Source organism: Lacerta agilis, chromosome 9, assembly GCF_009819535.1.
Source record: "Lacerta agilis isolate rLacAgi1 chromosome 9, rLacAgi1.pri, whole genome shotgun sequence".
Classification (NCBI taxonomy): Eukaryota; Metazoa; Chordata; class Lepidosauria; order Squamata; family Lacertidae; genus Lacerta; species Lacerta agilis.
In genome coordinates this window covers 56,770,519-56,789,933 of record NC_046320.1, presented here as the reverse complement: position 1 = coordinate 56,789,933, position 19,415 = coordinate 56,770,519, and the positions used below count along the sequence as shown (strand labels likewise).

The 19,415-nt window shown below is 41.1% G+C and overlaps 1 protein-coding gene across 1 annotated transcript in view; it reads left to right on the top strand.

Annotated features, from left to right (window-relative positions):
- The window catches only part of SMARCAD1 (SWI/SNF-related, matrix-associated actin-dependent regulator of chromatin, subfamily a, containing DEAD/H box 1), a 76,334-nt gene extending 59,375 nt beyond the window's left edge, over nucleotides 1-16,959 (top strand). The window contains 14 exon segments of the mRNA XM_033160552.1: nucleotides 5,147-5,237; nucleotides 6,423-6,522; nucleotides 7,063-7,122; nucleotides 7,297-7,372; nucleotides 9,045-9,180; nucleotides 9,485-9,622; nucleotides 9,924-10,019; nucleotides 10,500-10,617; nucleotides 10,758-10,879; nucleotides 12,703-12,891; nucleotides 13,797-13,915; nucleotides 14,550-14,732; nucleotides 15,104-15,213; nucleotides 16,412-16,959. Of these exon segments, the coding sequence (XP_033016443.1) occupies nucleotides 5,147-5,237; nucleotides 6,423-6,522; nucleotides 7,063-7,122; nucleotides 7,297-7,372; nucleotides 9,045-9,180; nucleotides 9,485-9,622; nucleotides 9,924-10,019; nucleotides 10,500-10,617; nucleotides 10,758-10,879; nucleotides 12,703-12,891; nucleotides 13,797-13,915; nucleotides 14,550-14,732; nucleotides 15,104-15,213; nucleotides 16,412-16,473 (1,600 nt within the window). The 3' untranslated portion in view covers nucleotides 16,474-16,959.
- The last annotated feature ends 2,456 nt before the right edge of the window (nucleotides 16,960-19,415 follow it).

The following is a 19,415-nucleotide window of genomic DNA, read 5'->3' as shown; positions in this document are numbered from 1 at the left end:
TGCTTCAGGATGAGAACAGAAATCAGGCGGCAGCGGGAGGCCCCATTAGCTAAAGTGGTGCTTCAGGTTAAGAACAGTTTCAGGTTAAGAATGGACCTCCAGAATGAATTAATTTCTTAACCCGAGGTACCACTGTACAGTAAAACAACTGTACAAGTAAAGCAAATTCAACACAGCTTCCAAAAACACCAAAATACTGGGGTTTATATAACAAAGCCATTCTCCTAGTACAGGGGTTTTCCCCCACATGTCCCCATACCTTCCCTTGCAAATCTGCTTGTGGTGGTTGAAGAAAACAACACAACAAATGTGAGGGGAAGTGAGGGAGAGAGAAGAAGTACAAATGAAGCAACTTCTTTGGACGCAACCTCCCCCCCCCCAAAAAAAGCGCCTGGGCAAACCAATGTGCCAAAAGAACAGAAATGTCAGTGCCATTATGCATCTGCAGGAGGATATTCCACTGTCAGGGTGCCAACATAGAAAATGTATTTGTCCTAATGGTGGAGCAATGAGAAGGGCCCCCCATGAAGAGTACCTGTAGGCAGGCTTCCTCAAACTCAGCCCTCCAGATGTTTTGAGACTACAATTCCGACTGGTCCTTCTAGCTAGGGATCATGGCAGTTGTAGGCCAAAAACATCTGGAGGGCCGAGTTTGAGGCAGCCTGCTGTAGGCTAATGCAGAGAGAGTTGGTCATTCAAGGATTTGGGTGTTCTACCACCTCATTCTGCCACAAGTGTAGACTATGTCATGCTTTTTTAGTACAAAGGAAACATTAGAGGAGTTCCTTTTTAGCTCATGGTGGTTTTTCAGAATGCTTTGAATGGGCTTTATAAGCAAGCCATGGTTGTGAAGCAATCCTAGCAAAGCAAAATAAAACAAAAATACCTTTTCATTTTACACATTATGCATGAGATTAAGATGCTGTATTGTACTCGTTTGCAATAGTGAGCCCGACAAAAGGCTATTATAGCTTTGGGATTAGGAAATATTAGCTTGTTTTTCATTCATTTAACAGGGAAGTTAAATCACTTCCCTGTTTAAACAAGTATGGAAGGTGGTTCTCTGCTGCTAGAGGCAGTCTTAGAACTGTAGCCAGATCTGTGACAAGTATTGTCCATGTTGATTATCTTGACACTGAAAGGGCCTCCCTCATGCAAGGGAGATGCAGGAACATGAAGGCCATAACTACTCATGTCTGTCTTATGCCGCAACAACCCACATTGCAAACTGGTGGCACAGCCTTCAGCTGATCAGTAGAGGCCATCTACAAATACTTGGAAGGCTTGATTCAAAGACTAGACTTCTTAGATGCAGCCTAGAATAGTTAACTTTGCGTTAACTTTGTGTTGCTTCTGCATCATACTGTTGACTCGTATCAAGTTTGTGGTCTACTAAGACCCTTAGATCATTTTCACATGCACTACTGGCAAACCCAGTTCCCCATATTATATTTGTGCAGCTGGTTCTTCCTGCCTAAGTGTAGAACCATTCATTTTCCCTATTGAAATTCATTCTGATAGTTTGGGCCCAGTCCTCCAATCTGTTAAAGTAATCTTGAATCCTTATTCTGTCTTCTGTTGCATTAGCTACCCTTCCCAGTTTGGTATCGGCTGCAAATTAAATGAGCATCCCCTCAGTTCCTTCAGCCAAATCATTTATATAGACGTTGAAGAAGAACAGAACCCTGCAGTACCCCACTTGTCACTTTTTTCCAGAATCATGAGGAACCATAAGTGAACTCTGGGTTCAGTCAGTCAACCAGCTACAAATCCACCTAACAGTTACCTCACCCAGCCCACATTTTACCAGCTTCTCCACAAAAGAGGGATTTTGTCAAAAGCCTCACTGAAATCAAGATACGCTAGAAAGAACAGAAGCTGATTTGTTTAAAGTATCTAATGCTATATTTCAAAATATATGAGTAGGTGCAAAAATCATAACCCGTTATACTTTCAGTAGCACATTAATTCTGTTTCTTGTAATTGAGAGATTGTTTTGAAAGGTTTTTTGTGGATAAAGAACCTTCATCTCTCATTTGGAGTTCAGCCAGGCACAATAAATAAAAGCATACACACTTTTTTTTAAAAAAAAGCATAGTACAGCAATTTCAATGTAGTCCAGCTTATCTTTAGCTCTGTGTTGCCCTCTGCTGTTGAAACATGGATTTTCAGTTTTCTTACAATGTTCTAAATGTGATCACTAAAAATTATATTGCTGTTGAAAAATTGAATGGGTTGGAGTCAGATACAGTGGTACCTCGGGTTATAGATGCTTCAGGTTACAGACGCTTCAGGTTACAGACTCCGCTAACCCAGAAATAGTACGTCAGGTGAAGAACTTTACTTCAGGATGAGAACAGAATTCGTACAGCGGTAGCAGCAGGAGGCCCCATTAGCTAAAGTGGTACCTCAGGTTAAGAACAGTTTCAGGTTAAGGACAGACCTCCAGAACGAATTAAGTTCTTAACCCGAAGTACCACTGTATGGCATTCCATGAACAGAAGATAACTCCGAAACAATGGATGCACCTGCAAGAGAAAGAGGGGGAGGAGGCAACTTTTTCTCTTGCAGCCCCCCAACAGCTACACTGTCTTGGAACAGCTTTTTAATGAGCTGCAGAAATAGAGAAAGAGAAGGACTCCTAGTCCTTCCTCTGACAGAAGTGGCCTGTGAGTGGAACTCTGATATGGAAAGCCTGGATCAATGCAACCCCATATTTTTGTGCTTCTTGATGTGAGATAGTTCACCCTAAAAATGCATAAACAAATTTCTGATTGTATACACAATGAGCGGTGTACAACTAAGTTTTACTTGGAGTATACCCATTGAAATTAAGTTACGAGGTCCCCTAATTTAAGTGGTTCTACTCTGAGTATTCATATTTTGTGTGGGCAAGAAAATGGAGATAACGTGCTATTCCAGTTTGGGGTTTTTTATGAAGGCAAAGGCGATCTGACAATCACCCAACCACCACCCTTCTGACCTCAACGTTACCTGTTTTTCCTTTGTCTCAATCTCAAGCATTTTTAAGCTGGCAGCTGAGTTTTCCATCTTCACATTGCCTTTGCCTACTCAGAAGGAACTCTTTCTATGTAGGGAGGGTTGCTGGGGGGAAAATATCAAAGTAATAAAAATGTGTTTACCCATAAGTAAATCTTCAGAAGCTTTTAGATGTATGCCTACCATTGCAATTTTAATTAATGAATATCATGGTATTTTGGATGAATAATTGAGTAATCTGGGGCACCAAATAACATTTGGGTTTTTTCAGGCTCAGATTGATTTTGCTGTCTTTATGTTGAAGTAATGCCTTTCCACACACTTCCCCCCCCCCAATGATCTCTCATAGTTCACAAAAATGTGCAAGACCAATGGGTTGTCAGAAGATATTATATGGAACTGCAAAATATTACTAAGAGAGAGAGCTGTCGTGTTACAGCTAATGAACAAATGTGAAGAGATCTCAAATAAACTGACCAAACAAGTGACAAGGATCACTGGAGATAGTGGAAGCGGATGGAACATCGATCAACCTTCCATTCTGAATCCAAGGTTGGTAGGATTGCTCTTTAGTGAATGTTACATAAGTACCATAAAAGAAAGGTATATGTAATAGTTGCTAGAAGCTTGGGTTCCAAATCCTCGAAGTCTAGATGAGGAGACTGGTTTTGAAAAATTGCCAGCATCCATGGTGCCCTATCCATATGAAGCAAAACCACTACTCTCATTCTCTCTCCTTGCGAAAATTGCATGTTTTGGAATAGCTAGTCCAGAGGTCCCCAGCCTTTTGGCAATCAAAACTGTCATGAGCACCACAAAATAGCTATTTCACAGAGGAAGAAAACTAGCGATGCTTAGAACCCCATCCCTAACGGGCAGAACACACATTCACATCCCAAATGAAAGACAGACACAAAAAAGGCAAGCCACCCAAATAACATAAAAGCCCCAAATACCTTATTTTTTAAAAAAGTATTAATAAAATTAGAAAGGGCAGCAGGTCTTTGTGGGTAACAAGGAGACTGTCTGGGAGAGTAATGGGACCCGCCTCCCCCAGCTGCCACATTGGTGACTCAAGATTTAGTGCTACTTTCTCCCTTGCCTTCAGACACTATGGTTGTAGTGTGCTAATGTTTTTATGTCAGCTTACAGAGACCCGTGTATTATGAAAACCAAGCCCCATGTAAACAACTTTTTAAAAACTGATTGTTTTGTAGTGAAAGCACTACATTTTTATAATACCGCAGGCAACAGCTGTAGAAAATTGGAAGTGGATCTGGGAAACTGGAAACGTTTACATATGTATAAGGACCTGTTGGGACATGGGTGGCACTATGGTCTAAACCACTGAACCTCTTGGGCTCGCCAATTAGAAGGTCAGTGGTTCGAATCCCTGCCACAGGGTGAGCTCCCATTGCTCGGTCCCAGCTCCTGCCAACCTAGCAGTTCGAAAACACGGCAAAAAGTGCAAGTAGATAACTAGGTACCACTCCGGTGGGAAGATAAACAGCGTTTCCGTGCGCTGCTCTTGTTTCAGTGTTCTGTTGCACCAGAAGCTGCTTAGCCATGCTGGCCACATGACCCGCAAAAACTCTGCAGACAAATGCCGGCTCCCTCGGCCTGTAAAGCAAGATGAGTGCTTCAACCCCAGAGTCGTCTGCGACTGAACTTAACTGTCAGGGGTCCTTTACCTTTACCTTTTAAGGACCTGTATGTGCATCTATTTTAATACTCTAAATTCTGTATTCATATAAAACACAGTAACTATTTCATGATGGTGAACTGACATAGTCCAAACTTTATTTAAATATACTTACTGTAAATTGTTGGCATAGCAGGTCTTAAAGCTTTTTGCCAAATCATTCTATTTTTTAGAAGTAGATACTTAATACTATTCTTTCAACTGTACCTCTTGCATTATCTGGTTGTAATCCTTAACACCCCTGCAACATAAGTCCATAGTATCTCACACATTTCAGATGGAGGAATGAGGTTGAGACACTTGCTTAGCACTGTGATCAAGCCAGGGACTTCCCTACTCCATCACTCACTTTCTTAACCACTTTACTACATTTCTGGTAAATGTCAGGTCATTAGTTTTGAGTTTCCATGAGTGTTAATGCTGCATTTTCTTCTTTATTATCAGCATGGAGCTTAAGCCTTATCAGAAGATTGGTTTAAATTGGTTAGCACTTTTGCACAAGCATTCGCTAAATGGCATATTAGCTGACGAAATGGTAAGTTGACATCATTATTATCACTTCAGTTAGTGATTACATTTATAACTGCATGGCCAGTGTTAGCAAATTATCTGAGGCTGGCCTTAGCTAACTAGGAAGACTGTGATTTAATAGAATAGGAAATGGTAAGGTTTGCTTCTGCTACTCAGTAGCAAAGTGTTTAGTAGGAGAGACTAGCTTGTGGCCTGTTACACAGTTTCCCAATAGTTTTAATAGCTGAGCCATTACAAATTAATCAGGATGTGTTGACAGTAGCAATCATAGAAGCAAAGTGAGGAAAGAAATTCTGTGCTGCCCCAAAATGATTTTTAAATTTTCATTGTCTCTTGGGCAGGGGGATGTTCACTGGGTGGTAATACTGTTATTTGCTACTAGCAAGAAGGGAGTGAGGGATTTTAACGTTTCTGAGACTTGCCAGGGGTTACAGACTATGTCCATTCCCCTCCCTCCTTGAGCCTTCCTCCAATGATCAACTACTTCCCTTGAGCTTGAAGTCATGGGTGCTTTAGCTGAGATTCCTGCATTGCAGGAGGCTGGACTAGATGACCCTTGGGGTACCTTGCAGCTCTACAGTTCTGTGATTCTATGAAGTATGGTCCCAGGTCTGAGCCAGAGAACCTTGAGTGGCAGAGATAGACGTTGGGGAAGCGACTCAAATGGTACCTTGTGCTTCACCAGGAGGAGCAGGGGTCTCCATAGGACTCCTCAAGTTAGATCCCAGGAGAATACTGGGCAACCTTTGCCTCATTGGCTAGTGATATTCCATTCCTAAGAGGAAGGCCTGTGAAGGGCTGAGGTTGGTTGCTGGGGGTTGGACTAGATGACCCTCGTGGGTTCTTCCAGCTCTACAGTTCTATTATTCTAAGGTCAAGGGGTATATGCTAATTGTACCTGCTTGTGTACTCAAACCACTTAACTTTTAACTTTACTTGCTGGCTCCTATGTGATGGATAATGCGGAGACCAGAGGTTTTGACATGCCTCTGTCAGCCAAACCTGGTTACGCGGTTCTTAAAGAGTAGGGTTTAACAACATAATATTTTTGAATACAAACCTCCATTTTCCAGTTTTAAAACCCAAAACTAGCTTGAGAAATATTATGGGCTAACATTTCATTGTTTAACTTTATCAGTACTGTAAAAGCAATAGTATTTTATTTTAAATTATCTCAACTTTTACACAGGGTTTAGGAAAAACCATTCAAGCAATTGCATTTCTGGCATATCTTTATGAAGTGGGTGATGTAGGTCCACATTTGATTGTAGTGCCTGCGTCAACAATAGGTAAGTAAGGAATTTATTTTCTTTTTTTAAGGCTCCAATTATAAACAGGCTTTGTGGGATCAAACATCAATAGCAGGTTACTTCAAATAATAATAATAATAATAATAATAATAATTTATTATACCCCGTCCATCTGGCTGGGTTTCCCCAGCCACTCTGGGCAGCTTCCAACAAGATATTAAAATACAATAGTCAGCAAACATGTTTACTACATATTGCATTACTATATCTATGTGCATATCCTACTTTTTCTTCAAGATAGCTCAAGGAAGCACACAATAATGCTTCCCCAACTAAACTCTCAATTAGATACATTGGGGTGAGAGATATCAACACTGGATGAGTTTCAGAGCCTAGTGGGGTTTTGAACTGAGGTGTTCTTCAATGAAGTCCACTCTTTTGGCTGCACAACAACGATTCTAATCCACACAGTATTCTTGACTTGTAGTTTAGTAAAAACAAAACTGGGATTAACATTAATCTATGCACACATAGCATACTTCTGTAATTATTTAATTCATTTTTTTTTAAAAAAAACAGATAACTGGATAAGAGAAGTGAACCTGTGGTGTCCTGAACTCCAAGTTTTATTTTATTACGGTAAGAAATTATATTGTTTTAGAATAAAACATTTGTAGCTAAAATGCAGACACTACGACTTTTTACATGTGGGTGTCAAAACTCTCTAAACAACATTGTGAATTGCAGAGAAGTTTGAGGATTTATAAAGCGATTCTCTAGAATTGGGGAAAAACAAAGTCTATTTCTGTCTAGGCTCGCAAGAAGACAGGAGGCATCTCAGAATGGATATCCATCATAAAGTTGCAGATTTCAATGTCATTGTGACAACGTAAGTACAAGGACTGCGTGAAATTTAGCCACTTGCTGTTTCCTAATGTCTTTCAAATTATCCCACATGCTGTTCAATTTAAATCTAAGTCAGTCCCAGATATACCTATCCAGAAACCAGGCTGGGGCTATACAGATGGTAGTAAGCTTGATTCTCATTGCCTAGGATCACATGGAACATGTTGTTTTTTTACTCCAGTGGTATCCCCACAGGCACCCCTTACCCTTCTTGTGTACAGGCAGCTTTCCACTTGCGCAGGGGTTGTGCTCCTGGCCACCACACACATCAGCAGGACACATGTAAGTCTACCCTGTTCCACCCCTTTGCAGCACCGAAAACGGGGTGGGTGGGTGCTGATTGTGTGCAAGTGGGTTGGTGCCTGTATAACAAAATGTTTATTGTTCGCTCCTTTGGGAAAAAGAAAAGGTTACATTGGGGGAAATCGTTACAGTGAAAAGACCTCTGTTCTCATGGCACTCTGTGCTCCAACCCTTCCCCACTCACAGGGGTCCCAGAGGGGCCTGCATTGTGTGTTACTTGGCTATGTACAGAGCATGCAGAGATCATATTTTCCTCCAGGAGTATGTGCTATATAAAATATATTTCTCCATACACAATTGGAGAACATTGCTCATAATGTTGAGTATTTTCTGGGACTGAGTAAAAAATCATTATAGGATTTGGCATTGGGGGAAATCAGGAAGACGGTATTTTGGCAACATCAGTCTTTTTAACCACATTGTATATCGTAAGCGTACGCAGAGGTGTTGTCTGTAATAGTTGAAATTTCATATAAAATAATTAATTGCTGGGTTTAGACTTCCCTCATTTGATCCTAATTTCAAAGTCGTGTGCAGACTATTGAGTGTTACTATAAAACAGTCCTGGGACTCAATATACAATTTTCCACTTGGGGGTTTGGCTCCAGATGTATCCTTCTATGTGCAGGAAATGAGCTCTGTTCATGTCATGGAAATACTGTTCTACGTTTTGTGCTACAGCATTGCATGAGAAGTGAAACTAAAACCAAGGATATTCTTGAAAGCACAAGAAGTGCTGTAGCACTGTACAAACTCACTTGCCCAAATGTTTGCTGAATAGTACCAGCAGTTACTTTCCTTCTGCTCACGTTTCCTCAGATCTAACACAGGGTTAAGTTGCTGTTGCCTCTAGATTGAGTATTCAGTGGAGGGCCTTATGGTGAAAAAAACGCAACCCTATATTATCACTATTATCACAGCAGTGTCTCCTGGCCTTTGTGAATGTCAGAATATATTGTATTTGTAGTTCTGTTTTTCCCTTCTGTGTTAAATCAACATGCATTGGGGGAGGGATGAGAACAATCATGCTAGCTCTGTTACCATCCACCCACCATGAGTTGGAAGAATAGTTTCTGAAGCAAGGAGCCTGCACTACTTAGAAGCCTACCATATTGTGGGAGACATACACAAGTAGGAAAGGTCCCCTGCTGAAGAAGTCGTCCCCCCATTCGTGGAGGGCAGTGGGGGCAGATTTGACACACTAGTCTTTGCTTCCCTTCTCCTCATGTGTTGGTTTTACACAGAAGTAGAACACCTGAATGAGGGGTGTGTGTGTGTGTGTGAGAGAGAGAGAGAGAGAGAGAGAGATAAAATATATAGGGATATATGCTCATAGTTCATTCTCTTGATAGGTATAACTGTGCAATTAGCAGTCCAGAAGACCGCAGCCTTTTTCGAAAGATGAAAATTAATTATGCAATCTTTGATGAAGGTCACATGTTAAAAAACATGGGTTCTGTTCGCTATCAACACCTGATGACAATTAATGTAAGATTTTGATTCCCTTTACTACTCTTGGTACTTGTAAATGTTACCTTAGGTTTTCAAGTTTTGTTGTGACAGTGAAATTGTTTTAAAATGTGCATGAGTTGCATCCTGATTTTTGCTTTACAAAATTAAGCTGTAACTCCAGGCACACCTATCCTGGGTTTATAAGGATAATGATAAACTGCAGTTAGTTTGAGACTATTTGATTGCTCAACAGTAAAATCATTCTCCCGTTGAAATGTCATTTTGAATAGATGATCTCATTTTATATCTGCTAATGGCTTTCATTTATTTATAAACATAGGCAAAAAACCGTTTGCTGTTAACAGGGACGCCAGTGCAAAACAATCTTTTAGAACTTATGTCGCTCTTGAATTTTGTCATGCCACGGATGTTCAGTAGTAGCACTAGTGAAATTCGGAGGATGTTCTCTTCTAAAGCAGTAAGTAGACTTGAAAAAAAAATTATGGCTCGGAATCATGTAAATTTTTCATAATGAGCACTGTCTTTATAACTTATCCTTGCAGACCACCTGAAAAGTCATTATGTAGTCTTCATGCATACCACCCCATAATACCCCTGTTTTGGGCTAGTGGAGCTATAGTAAATGCTTTAGAAATCACAACCATTCACTACAAAACATTCACATTCAGAACATTCCTTTTTATTAAATGGTAAAACTCTTTCTCAGCATAACTTGATTGCATCCACTGTGTGCAATTCAGCATATGTTTTTCCTCTAGAAAGCAACAGAGGAACACAGTATATATGAAAAAGAGAGAATTGCACATGCCAAGCAGATAATAAAACCATTCATCCTGAGAAGAGTAAAAGATGAGGTATGTTTGTTTGTTTGTTTTTGTTATTTTTAGCCTATACTGGTTGCTTTAAAGGTAAAGGGACCCCTGACCATTAGGTCCAGTCACGGACGACTCTGCAGTTGCGGCGCTCATCTCGCTTTATTGGTCGAGGGAGCCGGTGTACAGCTTCTGGGTCATGTGGCCAGCATGACTAAGCCGCCTCTGGCGAACCAGAGAAGCACACGAAAACGCTGTTTACCTTCCCGCCAGAGCGGTACCTATTTATCTACTTGCACTTTGTGCTTTCAAACTGCTAGGTTGGCAGGAGCAGGGACCGAGCAATGGGAGCTCACCCCATTGTGGGGATTCGAACCGCCAACCTTCTGATCAGCAAACCCTAATCACTGGACACAGGTTTCTTTGAACTGGAACAGCCTCCAGCTCAGTATGTTCTGGTTCTAAGTCTAAGTTCAAACGCTTGGTAGCCAAATAATTCAGAATGTTGTTTTCTCCCACCAGGTCCTCAAACAGCTGCCTCCCAAAAAAGATATTGTTGAACAGTGTGAAATGTCTGAGAAACAGGAAAAGCTATACCAAGATCTGTTCAGCTTCTTAAAGAAATCAATTGACAGTCATGGTGCGTTGGTGTTTACATCTTCCTCTGTTACTTTTATCATATATGGAGCAGAAATACTGAGCTATTCTATTGTTGTGGGTATATTGATAGAAAATATCCACTGGATATATGCATATATATCATTTGTTTTCTAACCTTAGAAAAGAATTCAGAAATGGGCAATGTCATGATGCAGCTAAGAAAAATGGCCAATCATCCACTTCTTCACCGTCAATATTATACAGCAGAGAAACTTAAAGTGATGTCAAAACTTATGCTCAAGGTAAGGTGTTGGATTTGAATAATCCAGTAGGTTCTTGGTGCATTTTAATTTGGTTATTAACATATTGGTATTTGCACCAAATAGTTACTGTTCAACTATGTGTCCTGCATTTAGTGAATTATATCATTTAATGTCTCAGACTATCAATAGAGAATAGAGAAAGCTTCCTTAGGAAAACATTGCTGGAATTCTAAATGTGTCACAGATTGAGGGATGAAACAAGACAGAGGGTCCAGTTTTCTGTGATCTGCCCACACTAAGGAAACAGATGGGAAACTTTAAAAATAATTTATCTCTGTAAATGAAATTGAATGTGTACCAAAAACATGAAAAGCACAAGTAATATTTAGATGTCTGTCAGGGTGCTGCCCTCACCTCAGCGCAAAGGGTTGCCAGGGCTTTCTGGCTATCGCGAGCCCCCGCCCCACCTGCTCAGCAATTCGTCTTCCTCCAGTGAGGAAGGCAGTGATCCCTCTAGTGGGGAGGGGGAGACGGGACGGGGAAGTAAGAGTCAGGGCTCTGACAGGGAATGAGAGCCCTCGCATCAAGCAGGGACTGGAGGTGAGGCGCCTCTTCCGTCTCCCCACTTGCGCAGGGGGGGAGGGCGCAGAGGGGGTAGGCGGGGGTTCCGCATCCCGCGGCTCTTATGCTGGACAAGGAACCGGAAAGAGTCATTCCCGGACTCCGCCGAAGGATGAGCTAGACGTATTTCTTGGTGCTGCACTGTACATATCTTCACAATAAAGAAACTTAGTTTTAGAAACCACGGCGTCTGACTGGTTACTCATGAGCAATCACTGAAAACCATTACAATGTCATTCAGCAAAATGCAACCAAATAAAAACCAGTAAGGCCAACCCTTTCTCTTCCCCCTCCCCCAAGTAACAAGACTAAATAATTTTGTAGCACCTTAAAAACTGACAAATTTATTGAGCATAAACTTCAATGAACAATAGCCTCCTTCCCCAGATACAAGAAATTCTAAACTCTGTGTGTGTGTGTAACTAAGGAAGTAAGTATAACATTAAACAGTCCAAAGAACAATAACACTTTGTATGTGTTCATTTTCTCTCCCTTTCTCTTCCCACTCACATCCCAGCAAATAGCTCACAAGGACCATTCTTCACTTGAGCAGGTGGATAAGGGAGGAGTGAAGCAGTGCACTGTCCCCCCCTTTTTCTCCTGTGCCACCACTTCATCGCAAAATACAGTTGTTTCTGACCTTTGTTGTAAACTTACACCCTGCTGTTTGGATTATGATTGCTCTTGGGAAGCATGGTTTTCAAGGCATGTGTGGTATACATAGCTAACAAGGCAGGATTTGGCCTTGCCATTTCTTGGTTGCCTCACATTTGTGCAGAAGTTGACATTCCAATCCAATCCCTAATCTGCCAGGTCTGAGAAATAATAATTCAAGAGCCAATTCTACTCATATGAACCACACTGCAGGTAGTTTTATAACTCCGTGTATACAAGTGTCACAATCTTTTCTCCAGCTCGAGGATTAGTCCTGATTTTCTGCTGAAAAGACAATCATAAACATTTTTACCTTCCTTCTGTGTAGGCATAACACACATGTCCGCCCCCCCAAAAAAACACCCTATATTATGTAAGAGAGATGAGTGGGACAGGAAGGTGATTGTTGCCTATTGTCAGGCTTCTTCTTTTTGTTCTAATATGTTATGACTATTGAATGTATCTAAAATTTTCTAACAGCACTTACACTCAAAAATCCATTAGTAAGCTTAAAAAAGAAAGCCTGATGAAATATTGGTAGTTCCTAAATAGCTTGCTTCATTTTGATTTATGATTATTTGTTTTAGGAGCCTACACACTGTGAAGCAAACCCTGACCTTATATTTGAAGATATGTCTGTGATGACAGATTATGAATTGCATTTGCTTTGTAAACAGTATGCAAATATTAATGACTTCAAGCTTGAAATGGATCTAATTTTGGATTCGGGAAAATTTAGAACACTAGAGCGCATTTTGTCTGAATTCAAAGAAAAGGTTTGTTCTAAAAGTATATTTTGGACATACATCCTAGAACATACACACAAATGTGCTGGTATCAATTGTGCTGTGTTTTAATGTCACTAAATCTTGTAGAAAGCCGTTTGAGTGTTAGGCTTGGATGTGGGAAGACTTACCTCAAATTCCTGGCAATATGAGGATGGATAGGAGCCAGAAATAACCCTAGTCAGAGGGTGGCCTTCTCCAACCTGGTGCCCACTAGATGCCATGGAACTTTTAACTCGCATCATCCCTGACGATTGACCATGCTGACTGGGGCTGTTGGAGGTTGTAGGCCAAAACATCTGGAGGAACCCAGGTGGGAGAAGCCAGCAGGGACTCAGATTTTCATTCTTCACCCTAAATTGCCACTCCATTGTCCTTGAAGAGTAGGAAGCATACCTATGTAACAAAAATGGATGCAGGTATTGTTCAAATATTTGTTGAATTAGTTGGCTGTTGAGTACTCAGTCAATCAAGAAACATAAAGGCTTGTTTTTAAAACACCTGAACTTTCCAGTTTTGAGATCTAAAATACACATTGAACTGCTGAAACTTGGTACTTCAGATCACAACATATTGTTGTGCTATGTAAGCCAGGGTAAAGTAATTGAAACTTGGGGCATTTTCTCTCTATTCCTTTGTTTCATGGCGAATATACTGGTTGCTCCAAGTATAGTCTTGCTTATGGCTTCAAATCATTACTCAGCACTTGCAAGTTTGCAGCCCTTAAAAAGGCCAGCATGCTGTTTATCTCCTGATTGTTCCATAGTGTTGAAGAGAATTTGAATCTTACACAAAGTGGCTTTTGTTCAAGTGCCTGAACTCTGTGGATATGTATAAAACAAACTTTCAGGTGCGTGCATGGGTTTTTTCTTAAATACTGCTCTTTCTTCCTTTAGGGTGACAGAGTTGTCCTGTTCAGCCAATTTACTATGATGCTAGACATCCTAGAGGTTCTTCTGAAACATAAGCAGCACCGATACCTTAGACTGGATGGAAAGACACAAATTTCAGACAGGTAGGTGAAACTTCCACAAGAACACAAGGAAGCATTATTGGGTCCAACTAATAGTCATTTCTGCCTCTATTTGAGCTTGACTCTGGGAAGTACTGGGGATTAGAGGAGATCTATAAAACAGCTCAAGTTAATGAAAAACTCTTGAAGCAAAATGGTTAAAATTTCTTCCCTTTGTATAATGCATAGAATGAAAGGAACTGGAAATAATTGCTATAAAGCCTAAAACAAAGATAATAATTACACAGTGCACAGTTGATTGAGCTAGCTGTAGACATGCTGTCTGGAAATCATAATATAAATGACTAATAACCATCGAAGCATGGACCCTATACATGGCTGAATTCTCTACCCCGACTAGCAATTGACAGAGCAATGTTTATTCAGAACTAAGTCCCACTGTGTTCCAGCAGAGTTCACACTCGGTTTAGTGTACATGGAATTGCAGTCTGAATGTCTGAACTGACTCCATTGAAACATATTGCGTGAAAGGGATATCTGTAGGGTATGATCTAAAATTGTTTGCTTGTGAACATGCTTGACGAGCATACCTATGTGTGTCAGCTCAAATAGTTGAAGGCAAAACAACAATAAGCTTGTATACTGATGACTGCTTTGTTTTCTCTCTTTTTGGTAGGATACATCTGATAGATGAGTTCAATTCAGATATGGGTATATTTATCTTTTTGCTCTCCACAAAAGCCGGTGGTCTAGGGATTAATCTGACCTCAGCCAATGTGGTCATCCTCCATGACATTGACTGTAACCCTTACAATGACAAGCAGGCGGAAGACCGGTGCCATAGAGTAGGACAAACCAGGTAAGTTTTTAGTTTATGAGGAGATACTTTAGTTGTAAGCAAAATAAATTCTCCACGATACACTGCATCAAGTATTCTAAATCTTTAGAAGAGTTTTTTTTTGTGTGGAGGTGCAGGCAAGCTGGTATAAGTGGCATAGAGTTGTATAAAACTTGGAATTCTTTTCCCATAAATTTTATATTGGAATATAATTTTTTCACAGAGGTGTATGTGATGAAACACTTACAGTCTTCATTAAAAAATAATTACTGTGCAAGCACCGTTACTTTCTGTAGAACTGCTGGAAATTTAGATGGAAATAAAACATTCATGACAAAATCGGGATTTACAGAATTGTATGAACAAACATGTTCTTTTTATTTTATTTTAAGAGAAGTGAAAGTGATACGGCTCATAAGCAAAGGGACTATAGAGGAATCCATGCTGAGAATTAGTCAGCAGAAATTAAAACTAGAACAAGACATGACAGCAGCAGATGCAGGTAAGCTCTTGCAGCACCATTTTGAATATGCTGAGTAGAAGCAGCTCTGGGCCCCAAACTGTGAGAGAGATCAAAGAAATACAATATTTAGGTTCATTGTGCCAGGAGACCAATGGGGAACAGAAATGAATAATTTATGGGCAGTTAAGGTTGTGGTTTTTGGGTTAAGATGTTAAAAAGTAATGCAAGAAAGCAGAATGTGCAGTTAAAGCAATATTTAATTTCACCAATTTGCCAACACATTGCAGCGCTAACAGCTGGTGCGATGGCAAATTCATCACAGTACTTTAAATGTAATGGATGTTGGAAAAGATCTCTTATATTTCTCCTGTTCAGACATACTGTACTTCTAAAACATTGCTTTGGAATAAGAATTCTAAAGGACAAGAATTTAATGGGGAAATAATTTAATGGGAAAACAAGTAAGCGTATTGCAGTTTGGACAAACTTGCGAATTCAGTTCCAGCGCAACACATTTCTTGCACCTTATTTCCAGAGTAGAAATCTCGTGTTGATTAATGGATATCTGAAGTTTTTCCAAAGGCAAGAGCCTGGGTAGTGTGCTCAGTGTAGCATTTTGAATACTAGCCCACTGCTTTGATAGCTTTCTTAAGCATTGTACCACTTTTTCACATCTAGCTGGATGATAGATGCTTGCAAGCCAGATATTTACTGTGCCACTTACAATATTGGATCACGGCTTGTGCAAGCATAGTATCAGGCTCAGCACAACAGTACAAAACCTAGAGACTTCCCTCTTTAGGGAAGCTTTTAATGTTTAATAGACAATTGTATTTTAATATTCTGTTAGAAGCCGCCCAGACTGGCTGGGGAGACCCAGCCAGATGGGCAGGGTATAAATAAATAATTATTATTATTATTATTATTATTATTATTATTATTATTATTATTATTTAATTAATTAATTACTTGCATGGTTTGTGTCTCTGGTTTTGCAAGTACATATCCAAGCTACTCTTTACACCATTAGTCCTTAGCTATAATGTAACACCCAAATTGATTTGAGGTCACTTGGACCCCCCCCCCCGCCGCCGCCTTAAGAAGTCAGCAAGGTTGCAGAAGGGGGTGGATTATTATTGGTTGCAGGTTTTTTAGCTGTGTAGAATGCTGGTTATTTGGGTGCATGAAATGCTTCTTCACAAATACACCTCTTGATGCATTCTTTTTTATTCTGCAGGAGAAGAAGGGGCCATTCCAGCAGATATAGCAACGCTATTAAAAGCATCATTAGGTCTCTAATAATAATATAAAGAAAAGTGTTGTAGATATCTTTTTAATTTGAGGGGGGAAATTAAAATGTGGTGCTTCAAGAATTTCTTGTTATTGAAAACATTTGTATGGACATTTATAACTTTTTGTAATTTCCTTGTTGTATTACTCATGGCATAGTTTCTTTTCCTCCCCACTCTGCTACTCCGAAGCAAAAAGTAGAGATGCCACAAAAATGTAGTGCTTAAAATGCCACATAAGCTATCTTACCAAGACAATTTTAAAATGGGATCCTAGTTTGAACTGAACTGCTAATGCTTAAAATTGTTCCATATTTTTGTAATTATTTCTACCTCCAAATATATATATAGAACCTGTCTATTTCACTGGATGTGTGGGATTTTTTTTACATGTGCCTTATTTGAAATGCCCATATTGTTTGTCTCTCTGCTTGTTTTTATTTGAAGTACTGTAATGTTTTGTATCAAATTGTTCACAAAATAAAAATTGAACCTTTGCTGATGGTGTTTTGGTAAATGGTTTTTTTGAAACCCAGAAGGAGTTTCATTTCAACTGGGAACGTAATGTAATCGTAAGTTAAAGTTCTTCAGATATACTTTTTATTAAATATGGGAGAGTTGTGCTGAGGTTTTCTGGGCAAGGAATTGGGCAAAGAATTCCAATTGCAGTTGGTTTTAGAAAGTAGTGGACAGCAGATCTTGGTATGATGTTTTCTCCTTTCCCTTCCTCCCCCACAACAAACACTCTGTGAGGTGAGTGGGGCTGAGAGACTTCAAAGAAGTGTGACTAGCCCAAGCTCACCCAGCAGCTGCATGTGGAGGAGTGCAGACACGAACCCGGTTCCCCAGATTACGAGTCTGCCGCTCTTAACCACTACACCAAACTGGCTCTCAACACTGGTTGAAATGAACATATAATATGACCTCTTGTAAGGTAGTTTTTTAAATGTCCAAAACACAATATATAGATGAATGTCTGAGCTGTTCAATTATTGTCTTTCAGGTCAAACTGAGCCCAGATAAAAAAAATTTTCTTCTTCCTGGAATTTGCTTGTATATGGCTGACCAATGCTGGTCTCACTGAGTGAGAGGAACCAGGCTCTAGATTAGGAAGGAAGGTCCTCCTTAATTCTTCAGTGCAGTGTAACCCTTGCCCTTGATTCACATGGTCATACATGCACAGGAATATCTCCACATATTTCCCTGCCAAACAAATGGTTGGTAAAATGACCCGGGGTGGGGTGGGGGGGAGAGGTCCGACTTCAAAAATTCTACAAGATGCTCATTGCAAAATGCTACAAAATGTGGTTGGCTTCATTTCTCCCAGAAGGTGGCAGCATTGGAAGTAAAGTGAAGGAGGTCAATGGGAAGAAAGTGGAATTAATTTGCAAAAAGAAAGGGAGATGGTCAGGAGTGGTGAGAGTTGTAATCGAAAACATCTAGGAGGTACCAGTGTGTGGACCGTGATCATAGGAAGATGACTGAGGGCAGCCACCACTTACACCAATCTTCACCAACCTGCTGCCTTCCAGATATTTAGGGCACTGACTACCATGGTCATGCTGGCTAGTGCTGATCGATGCTGTAGTAGTCCAAACCATCTGGAAGACACCAGCTTGCCAATGTTGCAATTCCGTATTTATTTATTGCTTGTAACGTATGAGCTCTTGGTCTTTCTTTAGTCTCCTGACTTTGATCCTTGGCGGATGGGGCCAGATGCAAAGGTGGGGCGGAGCAACACCTGCAAGTTTTGCCACTGAACATTAGGCAAGTCTTACACACACTTCTCCTTTCTCCATCCAGGCATGCAAGAGGGATGGCTAGAGCTGAACAAAACATCAACTAGGCAAAAACGCTCCAGGTGGGTGCAAAGCGGACCTGCTGAGAGGTGTGGCCTGGGGAAGGGGTGTGTGGCTGATGAAGTGTAGCCTGGAGTCTTGGGGATCAGACAGAGAAGACTGGAGGGCCACATTTGCCGCCGCCTCGGCACAGGTAGAGTCTTTCCATAACTACTATATGCCTTACATATTTTTTTGTGTCTCTGATCGCCTCTCACTGTGAATGCTTCTTCCAGCCTGACTTATATTAGAACTCAATTACTAGCATATCCCCCCCCATCTTTACCTTCCTGCCTCCTCTCTCCCTCTTTCACATTCCTTTAGCACCGCTGCGATCTTTCCTCTTCAGTGTCCCACTTTCCCGGCTTCCCCCCCCCCCCTTTCAACATGCTCGTCGTTCTGATCCTCCTGACGTGAGTTGCTGTGCCCCCCACTCCCCTTTTGTCTGCATTAAAGCCGTTTTAATAAGGTGGGCAGAGGTTAAGCCAGCGGAGGTCACGTCCATGTTAAAGCACTCACGTGGGCCCCAAAGCCTCATTCACTAATGGTGCAATCCCAGCAGAGTAGAAAATAGGGGGGGGGTGGACTGTTAGGTTAAGTGTGTGTTTTCCACCTCCCTAGTGTGCAGAAATAATGCTGCATTGCCCTCCTCTTTACCTTCCCCTGCATGCAAAGACAGGCTCTGGCAGATTGAACGGGCGAGACCAAATGTGGGTCCAACTGTCAAGAAGGCGGTTTCTGCATGTGCTGCAGAGGGAAGTGAGGGGCAGATGGGGCTCGTCAACCTGGGAAGGTAACCCATCTAGGGGATGGAAAACTCATCCTAACGCTCCGCTGCCTTGACCGCTTCAGGAGAAGAAAAGGCAAAGGAGTAAACACTACACAAATCCCGAGTGGAGCCCCTAAGATGGTGCCTTGTATGCCTCCTTCCGGCAACTCCTGCAGCCAAGCTGCTGCCAACCATATTGCTCTGCTTTCCTTTAGGCCACCTTGGTGAGGCTGAGAGGGGGAGTTTTGTCTTCTGGGCAGCACAGGCCCTCCACACACACGGCCCATGCTAACACAGCGGTTTGTCTTCGCCCCTGGAGGTGCATCTCCATCCCATCTCCCTTAT